Source organism: Anopheles nili, chromosome 2 (assembly GCF_943737925.1).
Source record: "Anopheles nili chromosome 2, idAnoNiliSN_F5_01, whole genome shotgun sequence".
NCBI classification, from domain to species: Eukaryota; Metazoa; Arthropoda; class Insecta; order Diptera; family Culicidae; genus Anopheles; species Anopheles nili.
This window is the reverse complement of record NC_071291.1, coordinates 26,003,444-26,018,847: the sequence shown is the minus strand read 5'-3', so window position 1 is coordinate 26,018,847 and position 15,404 is coordinate 26,003,444. Positions and strand designations below refer to the sequence as shown.

Sequence of the window (15,404 nt, the reverse complement as noted above, 5' to 3'; positions counted from 1 at the left end):
CTTTGCCCGATCTGGCGAGAACACGCGGCGTGCGTGTGTGTTGTTCCGTACGGATTGCGTGAACAACTTTCAGGGTCGAGTGGGGTATGTGCGCGCGCACAGACGTTCAACCCACCTTCTGCACGCAAACGGTCGATTTGAACGCGTTACGCTAAGCAGCTTGAACGCGTTACGCAGGGAGGTTCTTCCTCTCGGGCTGGTTGGCTCACGCACGAACGCACAGTGGGAAGCGTTTCTAGGAACCGTCTGGTCGCGATTTTGCGACTGCTTTCGGCGTGGCACCGCGTATCTGAGGAGGCAAGAAAAGGAGACAACAGAAAAACGGTTATTCAGAGCGCACTTCTGCATACACAACACAATGCATCGTAAGCCCTTCCACTGGCAGCGGGCGCATTCGACGGAAAGTGAATGTCGGCGGTTCAGATGCTCGATATAATGCACATGACCGTCCAGCATGGTTTTCGGTCGCACGTTATTGGCGGGGGCACCCTAGCGAATCTGTTGCTGAGCGATCCATGACAAACAGGTTCTACGATTTTCTCAATGCCAACTACTCTGCGCCATTCGTTGTTATTTCGTGCATTGCTACCTCTTCCTTCCATTCGCCAAGCTACCAAGACCGCGAAGTAGTACTCGAACCTCCTGGGGATGCTGGGTTTCTACGAATTTTGTGTGCGATTCTGCTAAAGACGGGCCTAGCCAAAATTTGACACCACCATTAAATACATCTGCGTAGCAAAACAAAACAAATGTCACATTTTCTTGTGCGTGCTCACGTTTCTTGACCCGCGCAGCACCACCTCAAGCGCCGTTGAGACAAACAAATCGCATGTCTGGATCAAGATCCGATAAGTTTGGTATGCGTTGTCATTCAAAAAGAAGTTTTTAATAAAAAAAAAACCAGCCTTTCGATTAGTAACTCTGGTAGGCTATTTTCTGGGAAATGTTTCTTGCAGTACAAAAAAAAATCCAGCCAACTTGAGCCCTTATTCACGTGTCTAGACAGCGCTTTAGGTCGACCGTGCCAGCGCAGATCGCCTGGAACCTTCTGCCCACCCTCTACTGCACAGCACACACGACACTCACACCGACACCACTCGGGCTGGGTGCCCGACGACCACACACACTCCCGCAAGACGGTGGATCTCTGGTTCTCATTCGCACTCTCTTATTCTCTCTTTCCCGTGTATTGCTATAGCTCCCGCTCTCACGATCCTGGCACCTTCTCTGTCTAGCCCTACAGGGCTAGGCTAGACCGTGTCCGATCGAGGAGATTCGACCGGAAAAAAATTAGAAAGAACATCAAAAATGCACTACTTTTCTACTGACTGACTTACTAGCTTCCAAATAAACGCAAACTGTCTCGGCTGGCTGCACTAACTTTGACACTTGGCAACCGGATTCCTTTTTGTCTTTTTCTTCATACACCCGTCACGTTTCATTGCGTACATTGCTTCCTTCCTTCCGTCCTACTCGATGGTAATTGTGCGAGGTGCCCACAGCACAACTCCTCCGACCGTCAATTCCTACAACGAAACGCGAGGAGATACTCCGCAGTCAAAGTGATGCGCCGCTCCTTCAACTAGAAAAAACATCTTAACTGGCTGCACACAATGTTCGATGATTTTGCGACTGCAATTCATTTTCCATTATTTGTCCGGCTGCGACCACAAAGACGACGTTCGCATAATCAATCATGCAACGGTAGAACCCGAAAGCGCACTAGCTACAAAAAGGGGGTACAATCGCAAAAATTTTCCTCACCTTCTCTTTCGTCGGAACTCTAAAAACTACACGCCTTCTATGTCACATTGAGCCAGTGCACTTTGTCGTCATTGAATTCATTCGCCGCTGCACAAAACGACGGACAACTGGTTGTCTAATGTTAGCAGCGGGTGGCGAAGATTGAGAAATTAGGAAAGATTCCGTCCTCACAACTTCTGCCTGTGGCACGACACGGTACGAAGCACGGATCACTTGTGCTGTGAAAATCCTGCGAACGCACGGAATCTGCTCAGAGGTTCGGCCACCACAGCCGCACAGGCTCACATGTGCAAAATTCTACCATGGAACCGCGAAACTGCCAACTTCCCGAAAATGTTAATCACGAAACCACGCGACACTCCTGTTGGTTTTTTATCACGGGTATTTTACAAAATTTTACCATGCGACAAATGAAGGCGAAATGGCAGCCACTTTTCTCTTTCCTCTTCTGTCTGAGTCCACGGTTACACATGAGAACAAATTTGATTAAAATGAAGTTTTGACAGCAGTGGCAGCCTCCAAAGTCGAGTATCCACCGTTGCATAAACGCCTCGAGAGAATGCACGAGAATCAAGCAAAAGTTAGTGCATTTGTTTTACTGTGCTAAATTAAACATAATTAGCAAGAAAAAGCATAAGATTTATTCTGATATGTTTTACAATGTTTGAATCTGCCTCTTCGCTACAAAGCCATCGCGCACTTAGATACCTTGGCCAATTTGAACGGCGACCATCAAATGTTTTAAAACCGTTTAACTGTCAACGGAGTGTCACTTGAATTTTACAAAATAATAACAGTTTTTAGCGGCTTTCTTACCTAGGTTGTGGAAGTACAAAATACATGTCAAAATACAAAATACAAATACAAAATACAAAATAAAGTTATACGATTGCACGATCAATGGAATCGCATTTTCAGCATGTCACAACTGGACATTAAAACATCAACGGCAACTATTGCTGCAACTTCGATGTTTCCGTTAGATTCACAGGGTCCTGCTGCGGAAGGGCATCAATCCACAATAATGTACGATCAAAGCAGGTATGCAAATTCCCATGTCGATCAAATGCAAATAATCACATTTAAATCACTTTATTCACGATGGTGTGGAACAGGGATAAGGAGTCTCCCGAAGAAACATCTCCTCGACATTTACGATCTACAAGAAGGTATTTTCTTGCTGCACAATTTTGACGGTGGTTTTGTGTATGTATCCCCTGATGAGAATGTTTTTTATTTCAGTTTCCAACCAAAACGAGTCTCTGAACTACCTCCCTTGGAGTCCGACTCAGAATCCGATGGCGACGGAAAGTACGCACATTGGTATTTTTCTTTTGATCCGCTATTTACAACATTTCTTCGTTTTTAGTTTAAATTGTGCTATTCTAAATGATTCCTTCCTACTGACTCCATCAAAAGGAATCGATGATGAAGAAAGCGTGGATAAAAAAGATTCAGCACCGGTTAGTCATATGGCTGATGGTATATCCAAGTCGCGACTTAAGCTGGAGGACAAACTAGCTGCGTCGGATATTGCAACAGCCGACCAAAAAGCAGGAAAGCGACCTCCTCTAGTCGAACGCACGCAACTAGACACGAAGCTCACTCATGAATCTTCACCAACTAAATCGTCCCGCAGTCACGATTCCGGGTACAGTGCCAGTGGCACTATCGACATCGTCAACGAATTATCTCATACCGCGCGCAAACCGTCGAAACTTTTGTCCTCAGTACCACAGAGCCCTGCTTGCATGCAGACGATACCGAAGGATATGGAACCCGATAAAAGCCGTCACCAATTTATTACACCGAGAGAAAAGTTTCCTGGAAATTTGCTTCGAGAAACCGGATCCAAGATGTTTACTTCCACAACAGTACGAAAATCACGCAATACAATTGAAAATGAGTTCAAATCGCAAAAGGTGCTCTTTGCAACCCCCGTTGTGATGCCTCGTCCACCAGTTAATTTTCTGCCTGACGATAGTCTCAACTACTCGTTGATGAACACGCCCGGTGCCGTTCGAGCATCGAAGCATTTATCTCCCATTAAGGAACAGCAAAAAATATCGAAGCGGTCCACTAAGCAGCTTTTCGGTGGGCTCGATGGCCCTGAAATAGCCCCGACGATCGATGCTCCGGTAGCAAATGTTCCAGTAGTTGACAACAGCGTAGAATCAATAGAACAACCATTACAACCGAAAGAACGACCGATTGTAATCAACGGAAAAGAGTATATAGTCCTGAAAAAGCTTGGATCCGGAGGATCTAGTTCCGTCTTCCTTGCCAAGCAAGTGACTTCTGGGATAGAGTGCGCTGTTAAGGTTTGTTTCTGAATTGTGATGTTTGTATTCAAATGATAGTAACATATACGTATTCTAATTTATTACCAGCTTGTTAACTTGAACGGCGATGCAAACTTGGTTGAAGGATATCTCAACGAAACTAAATTGCTCGCGAAATTGCAAACAAATGAAAATGTTATTGCCCTTTACGACTAGTAAGCTGCACAACAACGAGCCATGCAATGTAAATTCGAATGCTAATGCCAACTATCCGTTTGTTTTTTAGCGCTCATATTCCCGAGGCAGGCCAACTGTTCCTTGTGATGGAAAAAGGTGAGTGCGATCTGCACCGAATTCTGCAGGGTTACACCGCGGACATCCCTCTTTATACGCTCATGAGTATTTGGTATCAGATGGTACAATGCGTACACTACATCCACGAGAATAGTGTGATTCATCTGGACCTGAAACCGGCCAATTTTCTTATGATCCGAGGTCGACTGAAGCTGATCGATTTTGGAATCGCTAGCAATATTTCGTACGACTCAACCAGTATTATGAAGTTTTCCCAAGCTGGAACCTTCAACTATATCAGCCCCGAGGCTCTGATTGATACCTCAGGCGAGATGAGCCCGGCCGGATCACAGCCACGCATTAAAATGTCAAAGAAATCGGATATCTGGTCGCTGGGTTGCATTCTGTATTTGTTGCTCTACAAACGGACACCGTTTGCTCATATAAAAAATGTCTACACGAAGGTGAATGCCATCACAAATCCCAACACGACAATAGACTATCCTCCGCTGGCTTCGTACTATCCAGTCATGCTGCTCGATATTTTAAAACGATGCCTTCGTTATGACGCCAAATCTAGAGCTTCCACTGCAGAGTTGCTGGAATATCCGTACCATATGGTTATTTCAATCAACAAATAAGAATACAATCAACATAAACTCCGTGATTGAAAGAATCGAAATCGGAAGGGTTAACAAACGTTTGATCTTATTTTGTTTATTATTTATAAATATTTTTTAAACTGATGTACATTGCAGAATAATCAGAGCATAAACATAACTGCAATCAACCATTAAAACATCAAATACAAAACGAATCGAATTATTTAGAACTGCTTTTTTCCTGTGCTTTGCGATAGAGTGCATTACAGAAGTGGGAAAGGACGAAATGCCAACATGTAACATATACGACAACGTATTTTCCTTGATATCAAGCTCAGGAAAATAACTAAAAAATTGCAGTTTTTCAGTTGAGTTCAAATGACAAAAATCAAACTTCAAATGGCTATTCATTTTCAAACGAAATCATGCGTCTTGATGATCAGGATTTTGGTAATCAAATATATTTGTAAAATCAAAATAAAAAATTGATACAAAAATAACGCGAAAATATTATTGCTAACTATTGCTTATCCTTATGATCTGTTACCGGCTGAGACTAATCGTCATTGGAATCGCGCTCACTCAATAAAACGAAGAATCAATCAGAAAGTGATTGAAAATCACATTTTCCTGGATAATGACCAAATGAGGTTTTATCCACATAAAAAATCATAAAATTCAAAGCTCATTTTGATTTTTTATTAGCTCATATATGCTCTCTCTTAAAAAAAACTCTTGATAAAAACTGGAATTAAAATAAATAAAACAGCAGGGTTAAATGCAAGAAGAAAAAATATATTTCAAATTCAAAATCCTTTTATCGAAGCTTTATGTAGGTACATCTGAAGCGTAGATAATTAATATTAGTCAGCAGATAAATTGCATATTTCTGTGCTAATTCTGTACTGTCTACCGTGTGCATATATTTCAAACAAGATCAAGTGTGTACTGGATTTTGTTTATCGAATGTAAAATATAATACAAAAAAATACATAAATATTGTTGTGCATCGAAGCATAAATGCTGTATTATACCGTATAATCTAGCGATTTTGCAGAAAAAGCAAAACATAGGTAATTTTCCTATTTTAGTTTAGCTTGACATTTCTGGAGCATTTTAGCTTGGTTAAACTAACCGCCTTATTTTTGACGTTTCCAGTCAAAAAACGCATGTCTTCCGCTCGTAGAAAATAAGAGCGAAAATCGCTGTTCTCTCTCACAGTTCACCATGACCCATTCGCTCCGTGAGCAATTCGCTATCTTGTTCCGAACGAGTGAACGAGCAAAAGTACTCAACCATTAGCAGTCATCTCAGTTACGCTGGGAACGTTGGAGCGCTGGAAACCAGACTGACTAGAAAGATATAAAAAGGGTGGTTCTCGCGAGAAACCGTTTAATCGTTTGTGAAATAGCGTCTGTGTGATTTGCACGAGCAGCGCGTGTTTAGCGGAGAATTCCTGAAAAAGACCAAGCGGAGGTAGCGCGGGCAAAAGCGTCTCACGAGTTCTAGTAACTGTTCAGTAAAAGCTAGTTAAAACACATCCTATTCAAAGGTAAGTGAAGCGACAGACGATTTTTTTTCTGTGGGAACGACGGATGTACTACTGCATTGCGGTGCCGGAAATAGTAGTCCACGAGGTGGTGTAGGCGCGGAGAGGCGGGGGGGGGGGACGATCAATGGAGAAAAAACGTGCTCGTGGAATTGGAAAAATATGCCGAAAAGTGTGTCTTCATTTGACGGGGAATCAGAAACGGTAATTTTCCGGCATGATTGCGACATGTGGCAACTAGAGAGGCCGCCCTCGTGCGTCATCGCTGCCGTCACTGTGCAAGCGGCGTATAGACGGTTCTGGAAATTTCCATAGCGTGTGTAAGCGCGCGCGTGTTTCTAGCGTGCCGCTTCTGCTGTCACCTTGCGAGAAAAGAAGGAAGAAGAACTTTCTGGAAGGCACTAGTTGGAAACAAAATGGTGGCTTATGCAACTCAAACCCACATGGTGTCGTTGAGGTTTTAGTTTTCGGGGTTTTGATTTTTTTCTTTCGAAATGATGCTACATTTCATACATTACCGCACTCTAGGGCAGGGTTTGTGCGTATTTTAGCTAACTCCTCTCTACATGCATATCCAAGAATAGCGCATGTCATGGCCAACCTTGCTCACGACGATGATGGAACGTTTCCATGATGCCCATAGAAGGTTATGTGTGTTCGCATGGGAGTTTTAGCACGCCGCTTAGCAGAGCCCGTCTTTTAAGGAAAAATGGATTCGTTGTGTGGCATTTTTTTTATTCAAAATTATAATACGAGATCGTGTATTCCTTCTTCATGATTGATGACTCATGCCCATGTTTCATGCTCGTTGCATTTTGTTTCCGTTGCTTCGCAGATGGCAGATAAAGCACCAGCAGTCGGTATTGATCTGGGCACGACCTACAGCTGTGTCGGAGTGTTCCAGCACGGCAAGGTCGAAATCATTGCCAACGACCAGGGCAACCGTACCACGCCATCGTATGTTGCTTTTACTGACACGGAACGTCTGATCGGTGATGCCGCGAAGAACCAGGTAGCCATGAACCCGACCAACACGATCTTCGATGCCAAGCGCCTGATCGGCCGCAAATTCGAAGACCCAGCGATCCAGGCCGACATGAAGCACTGGCCGTTCGAGGTCGAATCCATCGAGGGCAAACCAAAGATTCAGGTCGAGTACAAGGGCGAGAAGAAGTCGTTCTTCCCTGAGGAGGTCAGCTCGATGGTGCTGACCAAGATGAAGGAAACGGCCGAAGCCTACCTGGGCAAGACGGTGACGAACGCCGTCATCACCGTGCCAGCCTACTTCAACGATTCGCAGCGCCAGGCAACGAAGGATGCCGGAACCATCTCGGGACTGAACGTGCTTCGTATCATCAACGAGCCGACCGCGGCCGCCATCGCGTACGGCTTGGACAAGAAGACGGCCGGCGAGCGCAACGTGCTGATCTTCGATCTGGGCGGTGGCACCTTCGATGTGTCCATCCTCTCGATTGACGATGGTATCTTTGAGGTGAAGTCTACCGCCGGAGACACCCATTTGGGCGGCGAAGATTTCGACAATCGTCTGGTGAACCATTTCGCTCAGGAATTCAAACGCAAACACAAGAAGGATCTGTCGACGAACAAGCGTGCCCTGCGTCGTCTGCGCACGACATGCGAGCGTGCGAAGCGTACGCTGTCGTCGTCGACGCAGGCTAGCATCGAAATCGATTCGCTCTTCGAGGGAACCGATTTCTACACTTCGATCACGCGTGCCCGATTCGAAGAGCTGAACGCTGACCTGTTCCGCTCGACGATGGAGCCTGTCGAAAAGGCTCTGCGTGACGCGAAAATGGACAAGGCCAGCATTCACGACATCGTGCTGGTCGGCGGATCGACCCGTATCCCGAAGGTGCAGAAGCTGCTGCAGGACTTCTTCAACGGCAAGGAGTTGAACAAGTCGATCAACCCGGACGAAGCCGTCGCTTACGGTGCAGCCGTCCAGGCCGCCATCCTGCACGGTGACAAGTCGGAGGAGGTGCAGGATCTGCTGTTGCTGGACGTGACCCCGCTGTCGCTCGGTATCGAGACAGCCGGCGGTGTGATGTCGGTGCTGATTAAGCGCAACACCACGATCCCGACGAAGCAGACGCAGACGTTCACCACGTACTCGGACAACCAGCCCGGTGTGCTGATCCAGGTGTTCGAGGGCGAGCGTGCCATGACCAAGGACAACAATCTGCTCGGAAAATTCGAGCTGAGCGGCATCCCGCCGGCACCGCGTGGTGTACCCCAGATTGAGGTGACGTTCGACATCGACGCCAACGGCATCCTGAACGTGACGGCTCTCGAGAAGTCGACCAACAAGGAAAACAAGATCACCATCACCAACGACAAGGGTCGCCTTACCAAGGAGGACATCGAGCGCATGGTGAACGAGGCCGAGAAGTACCGCACCGAGGATGAAAAGCAGAAGGAGACCATCTCCGCTAAGAACGCGCTGGAGTCGTACTGCTTCAACATGAAGGCCACCATGGAGGACGACAAGCTGAAGGACAAGATCGGAGACAGCGACAAGACGCTGGTGCTGGACAAGTGCAACGACACGATCAAGTGGCTGGACGCGAACCAGCTAGCCGACAAGGAGGAATATGAGCACCGCCAGAAGGAGCTCGAGTCGGTGTGCAACCCGATCATCAGCAAGCTGTACCAGGGCGCCGGTGGTGCTCCGGGAGGCATGCCTGGCTTCCCAGGTGCTCCAGGTGGTGCTGGTGGTGCACCTGGCGCGGGCGCTGCTGGCGGTGCCGGTTCCGGCTCCGGACCGACCATCGAGGAAGTCGATTAAATCACTCGCCGCTTTCCTTCGTATGCATTTCCTTCTACGAGTGTGGCTATGTTACATTAATAAGGATCTTGCATGCAACAACACACCTTGCCAACACACGCTACAAGCTTTTGCCGCCGATGACTCGTATCTATTCGTTTCGTTCTGCAACCGAACAAATACGTACGAACCTATTAACAATTTGAACGAAACATCGCATCTATACGAGCCGTTATCCGTGATGCTGACAAGTATTTTGCTTTATTGTTGAATGTTAAATCATTTTACCTCCTATGCAGTGAACACCGGATTTTACGGTGATTTCAACCAGTTCTCAAACCAATAACTAAGCGAAAAAATAAGATCAACACAATTCCAACAAACGAGACAGAATGAGCCGAAATAACATCTTATTGGCCAAATAAAACACAAACGCTAAGTCTTCGACGATCAAGACCACAGTCGGAGGCAATTAGAAAGGAATGGTTTTTTTTTATTTTTGTATTTATGACAAGGATTTAAACTTGTAATGATGACAACGAACGAAGGGTAAAATGTGGTCTTTCAAATACAGCAATGCGTTGTACAACGAGTTAGTCCGTATGTAATTGGACGGTAAACTTTATTTTCACAGCTACTTCGCATTCGGTTTTGTATCATCTGAAAATTTGTCGATTTTCTCATCCTGCGTTTATTTTTGGAAATGTAACAAATTGTGGTCGAACTCGAGGGGCATGACTTTGTTTATTTGATTATGACGGCTGTGCCGCGCCGTGTGCCAAAAAATTTAAATACCTAAAAAATCTTAGAGGTGGGCTGGAAAGAGCGTTTCGTTGATTTCTACCCCACGCTGCCCTTCGTTCTATTTTTATACGCTTCTGCGGATGGAACGATGTACGAAAAGTTCTTTGAAGGAGAATACCTTCTGATATCCCATCGCACAAAGCAGGACAAAGAAGGTGATCACATTGTTACTAGTATTTTATTACAACCTACAGTAATCACGTCAATTTAAGGTGCGAAACAAGGCCACGCAACGAGACTACAATGCACGTGAGAGCTCTCAACGCGCATGCTCTCTCCTTGAGTGGAAACGACTTTCTACTTGATGATCGCGCAAACACACCCACGCCTGGCTGTGACCATGTTCTCGATCATTGGTCCGTCTCTTCCATTTCTCGCAGGGAGGAACTGTGTTCTTGTAGCATGTCCGGATGCTGATTAATGAGCTTATTCGTGTGTGCCATTCCACTGATGAGGTTCTGCAGGTTCCAGTCCTTTTTTAGAATCGAATCTTCCAGCACAAAATGCCCATGGCGTATGCAGCGAATGCTGGTGCAGTGCGCACAAGACTTCAAGTTGATTCCGATCTCGTGGATTAGCTCTCCAAGGTACGCTTCCGTTTCGTTAATGGCATGGATTTCTGAAAAAAAGTAGCATGCGTCACGAAATTGTGGCTGAGATTATCATTCGCTATATTACAGTATCTACCTATGGTGAAGAAAGGCTTCCGGTATTCCGCCAACCTGATGCCATATATCATCGGTTGGCTGTTGTTGGCAGGACGAATGGTTCCTTTGCATGCCAGCTCGTAGGCAGCTTGCGATTGGATGTCGATTCCACTCAGGTCGAACATTTTACGTTGGTGAGACGCTTGAATCGAAGCCAAAAGCCGCCCGATCTTTTCCGCCCCAATGTGATCGATTGTGGCGCGAAGTGTCACGCGGGACTCGGCAAAATGTGATTCTGTCGCTTTTCCTAGGAATCCGGTTACTCGGTATACTCGCAAGGGGCGATTTCGTTGCAATCGGAAAGCTTGATTTGATCCATCATTGATACCGAGCACTGAAACGGCGAAAATTGCAGTTTTATAAAGACGAGATAGTGTGCGACCAAGTAGTTAAGATTACCTATTACGCCACTCGTAAACCGACCGTGGTTGGCACTAAACCGGCATTTTACATCTTCCGGTTGATAACGTGGTCCGGTTACAAGCACATTGTCCGAGAGGTCCTCAACCCTTCTTACGGTTAATTTTGAATCGTGATGATTCTCGATGACCACACGCTGTAACGATGGGCGGACCTCGAGTTTATTAAGATCTGTAAAAGGCAAGGAGAACATTCTTTGGTACTTAATTTGTAGAATTGCGAAATTCATTTTCCAATTCTTACCCCGGCATAAGTTATGAATGATTGTATTGCGAACTTGTTGCACTGATACGCCGGCTGGTTTGTAAAGATTTACCATGCCATTCAGATAGCTCCACACTGTTGGAGCATCTTTGACTAATTTAAGTGCCATTTAAAAGATAGTAATTTCCATTTGTACTTATTTCCGGGATTTGTTAAAAAATTGTTTATATTTGTTTAGATTTGAACTCCGCCACTTGCTGTCAAGCGTGTTCGATGGGTAGTTTACATCACATTGTTCGAAGCTGTAGAATGAACTCTAACCTCCCATTGAACTAGGTTTTTCAGCTGTTTTTTTAACTGAATGTATTTAAGAGGTATTCAAACATATATTTTAATGTAAACATTTACAAGACATCTTTCTTGCTCACTTGTGTAAAAATTTCCAGAGACTTTTACTGCAGTTTAAAGTTACTATGATATGAATGACAACTGGTTCTTTTCTTTGGCCATCGCCGTGACAGCTTGCATAGAATGGTTTTTAGCCGGCTTTCGGTCAAAATATTGAGTGCATTTTCTGGTGCGTATGATGAGATATTTTCTGGTGCCCAATAAAACTGCAGCCGTTTTGACCATTTCTTACTCTATATACCCCCTTGTAGGTAGCTGCAGAACATTCAGCAGCATGGTTGACGCGAAGCTTGCAGCCGTGCCAGTGGTGGAAATCGATGAAGGCATTTTTAAGTATGTGCTGATCAAAGTTTATGCAAAAGAGCAGGCAGATGGCACAGAGCCAAACAAGCTAATCGTTCGAGGTTTCGACCGAGCCCAGTGGCATTCGGATATTTACGACGAAGTAAGCTCGTCCTTGATGGGTCTAGGGCTTGAGACGGAATGCCTCGGCGGCGGTCGTATTGAGAATAGGCCTGATTTGAAGCAGATAAAAGTGTATGGATATTCGCAAGGCTACGGGAAAGCAGATCACCAGGAGACTCGCCGTCTGCTGCTGACCAAGTATACTGGTTTCTCCATTAGCTGTTCCGATGAAGGATACTAAAACAAATACAATCATGGTTTTATTTATATACTCTGCATGATACTAAATATACTATACGGTGGCCTATCTCGATGAATAATTGGTCCGACATTTGTAAAGCGATATTTGTATCGACAATCATTTGGAAAGGAATGGAAAACAAATTGGGAGTCTATTGCAAGGAGATAATATTGATGAGATTCGATTGTAATGAGAATACTAAGTTGCTGTCTTTTCTAGTCGCCATAAGTGTAGTGTATATTTCGTCTAGTATAATGTCCGATCAGCTTATCAGTGCGGTGAGCAATAGCGGTTAGTTGATAATTGAAGGAACAAAATAGTCCTATATCGATATCTTATCGAAACAGTTCTTTGCTGTAAAATCGTTAGTATCGTTGCCCGATGCGGCCACAAAATCCTTACAATTGTAGGGTGCTTCAAAATATTTTTTGAGTAATATTCTCGCGTGTGAAACAGTCCTCCGATAAGGCACATGGTTAGCACTGCAGATCACATTTTATTGAATTTTAGGTTCAAAAAGCCTTTGTACATGATTTTTTTTTGATAATCATTCTTGATCAAGCTGTTAAACGTGAAAGCTAATGCAAATGAGAATCTCCACAGGGTATAAGTATTTGTATAAAGTTGTACAGACGTGGAGATTGTTCAAAACTCCTCCATTTTTTTGTCAGCACCAACTGCTATAATAATGTTGAAATACATATTAACAAACTTTTTTACAAACTTATTGGCGAACTATAGCATGTCTAGTTCCTCTGATTGTATATTGAATCTATATAAAACTTTTATTAAGTTGCAAAGGAAAAAAAAGTCAACTGCTAGCTTTCCGAAACACGCGGGGAATTCACATGGACGACCCGATTATGGAGTAGAGTTGAAATCGATTCAACCTAACGCAATAAAGTAAATGTATCTTAAACATTGCTGTCGGCAAACTAAAGGTCATTTAATTCCAATCTAGAGGATGCGGACGATGACGCTTTCTTTTCACGCGGCGACTGACGAAGAGGAAAAGGGACAATGGTTTTCGTTCCTAGAAATTCGTAATACGCCGAGCTTTACGAAAGCCAAATCAAAATGAATAAACAATGGCCGAAGATTGATTGAAAAGCAATTGAAAGGAACTGAGAAACCCGATTGGAGTCGGCGATGAAGATGGGCACAAGATATATCTAAAATACATTCTCCATTCACCAATCGAACCTAAAATGTAACGGAAAATTGTATATATTTTTGCCCTTAAAATGATCGAATAATCGTTGAATGACATAAAGGAAATGAATCTAAAAACTAGCGCTGTATTTAAAGTCGAAGTAACGGGTTGAAAACGAGATACAAAATAGTAACGCGTATTCTTCTGAATATCCTGATTCCATTATACGACTGAAAAAGGGCACCTGGAGTACAAACACGTATTCCGAAAAGCCCATGAACTTGGGGCAACCCGACCTGTTCGCATCTTATGCCATATTGACCACGAAAGGGATCGTCGATTCTTCTTCCACATTCTCTTCAAATAAACAACGGACATTATTCGATAGGAACTTTTTGGAAATACCGTATGCAACGTTCTACCTTTGCTGCCCAGGGGGGGTTACGGTGTTTCAATTTTTTTCTGCACTGGTATTATAAATATTTATACACGATTTTATCGAACCGATTGAAAGCGCAGGTTTGGATTTTTTTAACCATTCATTTTCTTTTTTATTTTATTATTCTTTTCGCTCCTCTAGTCCTTTTGCGAACCCATCAGTCGGGGTGATGATTGGAGCTTTAACGCTCGACTTGGGAAGAAAACATCCCCGATACGGTTGGGAAGGAAAAGCGCAAAAAACCTTTTGCCACCGATACCTTTTTTCGTGAAAGCTGCTTTCAGTTTGATAAGCGCTCTTAACGTTTTCTGGTTATCGCCGGGGATGATCTTTCCAATTAGGTTGCTGTTGGAGCGTGTTTGTCCTGCCGATACAGAAATCGGATAGCATTCATCCGGTAGCTTGTCTCGATGTCAACAGACGAAGCCATGTGAGCCTTTTTCCGTGTTTCTTACCTTTCTGTACATACTTTATGTGATTTTAAAGTAGTCAAAGGAGCAAACCTGTAATGTGATATGCTTAGTGTGTTGCATACATCCCGGCGTTGCTATAAAACAAGGTGAATGTGCTGAAAAAATTGGTTTTCAAAGAAACAAACAATAAAAGCCCGAATCAGCTGGCGGCTAATTTTTATAAAACATCAATTTATTTACTCGACCATTCGAATATCTCTTTGACGCTAGACACTTTGTGCTACAGTAGTACTTGTAGATGAAGTAAAGTCTGAAACCAGCAACAGTGCGCTGCAGTTGCGTTTCGCTAGACTCTCGCTAATCTCGTTTGCATCTGCGGCTATCGTTATTCATACACTTAGTAGTTACTGCCACGGGTCACAGACAATGTACATGCGCCTAATGTACATAGCAAAACACGAGGGAAAGAATCGTTTTCCCCGCGGGCTGACGCACAGCATCTGCTTTGGGGTTGCTTAAATATTTAAGTAGACGTACGTACCGCACGATTTCCCCTTTCGCACGGAGGTTTGCCCGCTTGTCCAACTTGGGTTGTGCCATGTTTCATGATTCATGCTCAACCTGGAATGGCATAAATAAAGCAACACGTGAAAACGAATGAGCGCACCTACCGTGCCTAGTTTGTCCGTCTTCCTTCTCGACTTCCGATCCTGCGCTAAACGTCTTGAGTATACACATTCTATTCGTTTAAAATATTTATGTCAAACCATTTGCCTACGCTTTATGCGCTACACTCCGACGTTTATCTCTCCGTGGCCTTGTGCCCGCGTGTGCTCTTCGATTTTAATCGCATAATACCTCCTAAACTGCCATGCTAAACTGTCTATATATTTAAGTACGTACTACAACATCTATTAGAGCGCCACCTTAGCGT

At 44.3% G+C, this 15,404-nt stretch overlaps 4 protein-coding genes across 4 annotated transcripts; 3 read left to right on the top strand and 1 right to left on the bottom strand.

The window, feature by feature from the left end:
• The first annotated feature begins 2,788 nt into the window (after nucleotides 1–2,788).
• LOC128721125 (uncharacterized) lies at nucleotides 2,789–4,981 on the top strand. Its single transcript, XM_053814848.1, has 6 exons — nucleotides 2,789–2,805; nucleotides 2,880–2,933; nucleotides 3,007–3,075; nucleotides 3,134–4,085; nucleotides 4,155–4,261; nucleotides 4,333–4,981. Exons 1-6 carry the CDS (start codon nucleotides 2,789–2,791, stop codon nucleotides 4,979–4,981), a joined length of 1,848 nt encoding a protein of 615 aa, XP_053670823.1.
• Nucleotides 4,982–6,338: 1,357 nt separating this feature from the next.
• Nucleotides 6,339–9,749, top strand: LOC128721124 (heat shock 70 kDa protein cognate 4-like). Its single transcript, XM_053814846.1, has 2 exons — nucleotides 6,339–6,494; nucleotides 7,327–9,749. Exon 2 carries the CDS (start codon nucleotides 7,327–7,329, stop codon nucleotides 9,295–9,297), a length of 1,971 nt encoding a protein of 656 aa, XP_053670821.1. The 5' UTR covers nucleotides 6,339–6,494; the 3' UTR covers nucleotides 9,298–9,749.
• A 535-nt stretch (nucleotides 9,750–10,284) lies between these two features.
• On the bottom strand, nucleotides 10,285–11,580 carry LOC128731929 (pseudouridylate synthase TRUB2, mitochondrial). The gene is made up of 4 exons (XM_053825087.1): nucleotides 11,451–11,580; nucleotides 11,187–11,378; nucleotides 10,768–11,121; nucleotides 10,285–10,699 (listed from the first exon to the last, which is right to left on the bottom strand). Exons 1-4 carry the CDS (start codon nucleotides 11,578–11,580, stop codon nucleotides 10,431–10,433), a joined length of 945 nt encoding a protein of 314 aa, XP_053681062.1. The 3' UTR covers nucleotides 10,285–10,430.
• Nucleotides 11,581–11,973: 393 nt separating this feature from the next.
• LOC128731416 (sex-regulated protein janus-A-like) lies at nucleotides 11,974–12,518 on the top strand. Its single transcript, XM_053824537.1, has 2 exons — nucleotides 11,974–11,988; nucleotides 12,071–12,518. Exon 2 carries the CDS (start codon nucleotides 12,094–12,096, stop codon nucleotides 12,463–12,465), a length of 372 nt encoding a protein of 123 aa, XP_053680512.1. The 5' UTR covers nucleotides 11,974–11,988; nucleotides 12,071–12,093; the 3' UTR covers nucleotides 12,466–12,518.
• The last annotated feature ends 2,886 nt before the right edge of the window (nucleotides 12,519–15,404 follow it).

What these genes read in the sequence shown, in the direction of transcription:
- LOC128721125 (XM_053814848.1), top strand. An exon ending in CATTTACGATCTACAAGAAG is followed by an intron (nt 2,934 to 3,006) that starts GTATTTTCTTGC and finishes TTTTTATTTCAG; the next exon opens with TTTCCAACCAAAACGAGTCT. An exon ending in GTTATTGCCCTTTACGACTA is followed by an intron (nt 4,262 to 4,332) that starts GTAAGCTGCACA and finishes TTTGTTTTTTAG; the next exon opens with CGCTCATATTCCCGAGGCAG.
- LOC128721124 (XM_053814846.1), top strand. Translation starts at nt 7,327, where the DNA reads ATGGCAGATAAAGCACCAGCAGTCGGTATTGATCTGGGCACGACCTAC.
- LOC128731929 (XM_053825087.1), bottom strand. Translation starts at nt 11,580, where the DNA reads ATGGCACTTAAATTAGTCAAAGATGCTCCAACAGTGTGGAGCTATCTG. An exon ending in CATTCATAACTTATGCCGGG is followed by an intron (nt 11,379 to 11,450) that starts GTAAGAATTGGA and finishes TGCCTTTTACAG; the next exon opens with ATCTTAATAAACTCGAGGTC. An exon ending in GAAGCCTTTCTTCACCATAG is followed by an intron (nt 10,700 to 10,767) that starts GTAGATACTGTA and finishes ACTTTTTTTCAG; the next exon opens with AAATCCATGCCATTAACGAA.
- LOC128731416 (XM_053824537.1), top strand. Translation starts at nt 12,094, where the DNA reads ATGGTTGACGCGAAGCTTGCAGCCGTGCCAGTGGTGGAAATCGATGAA.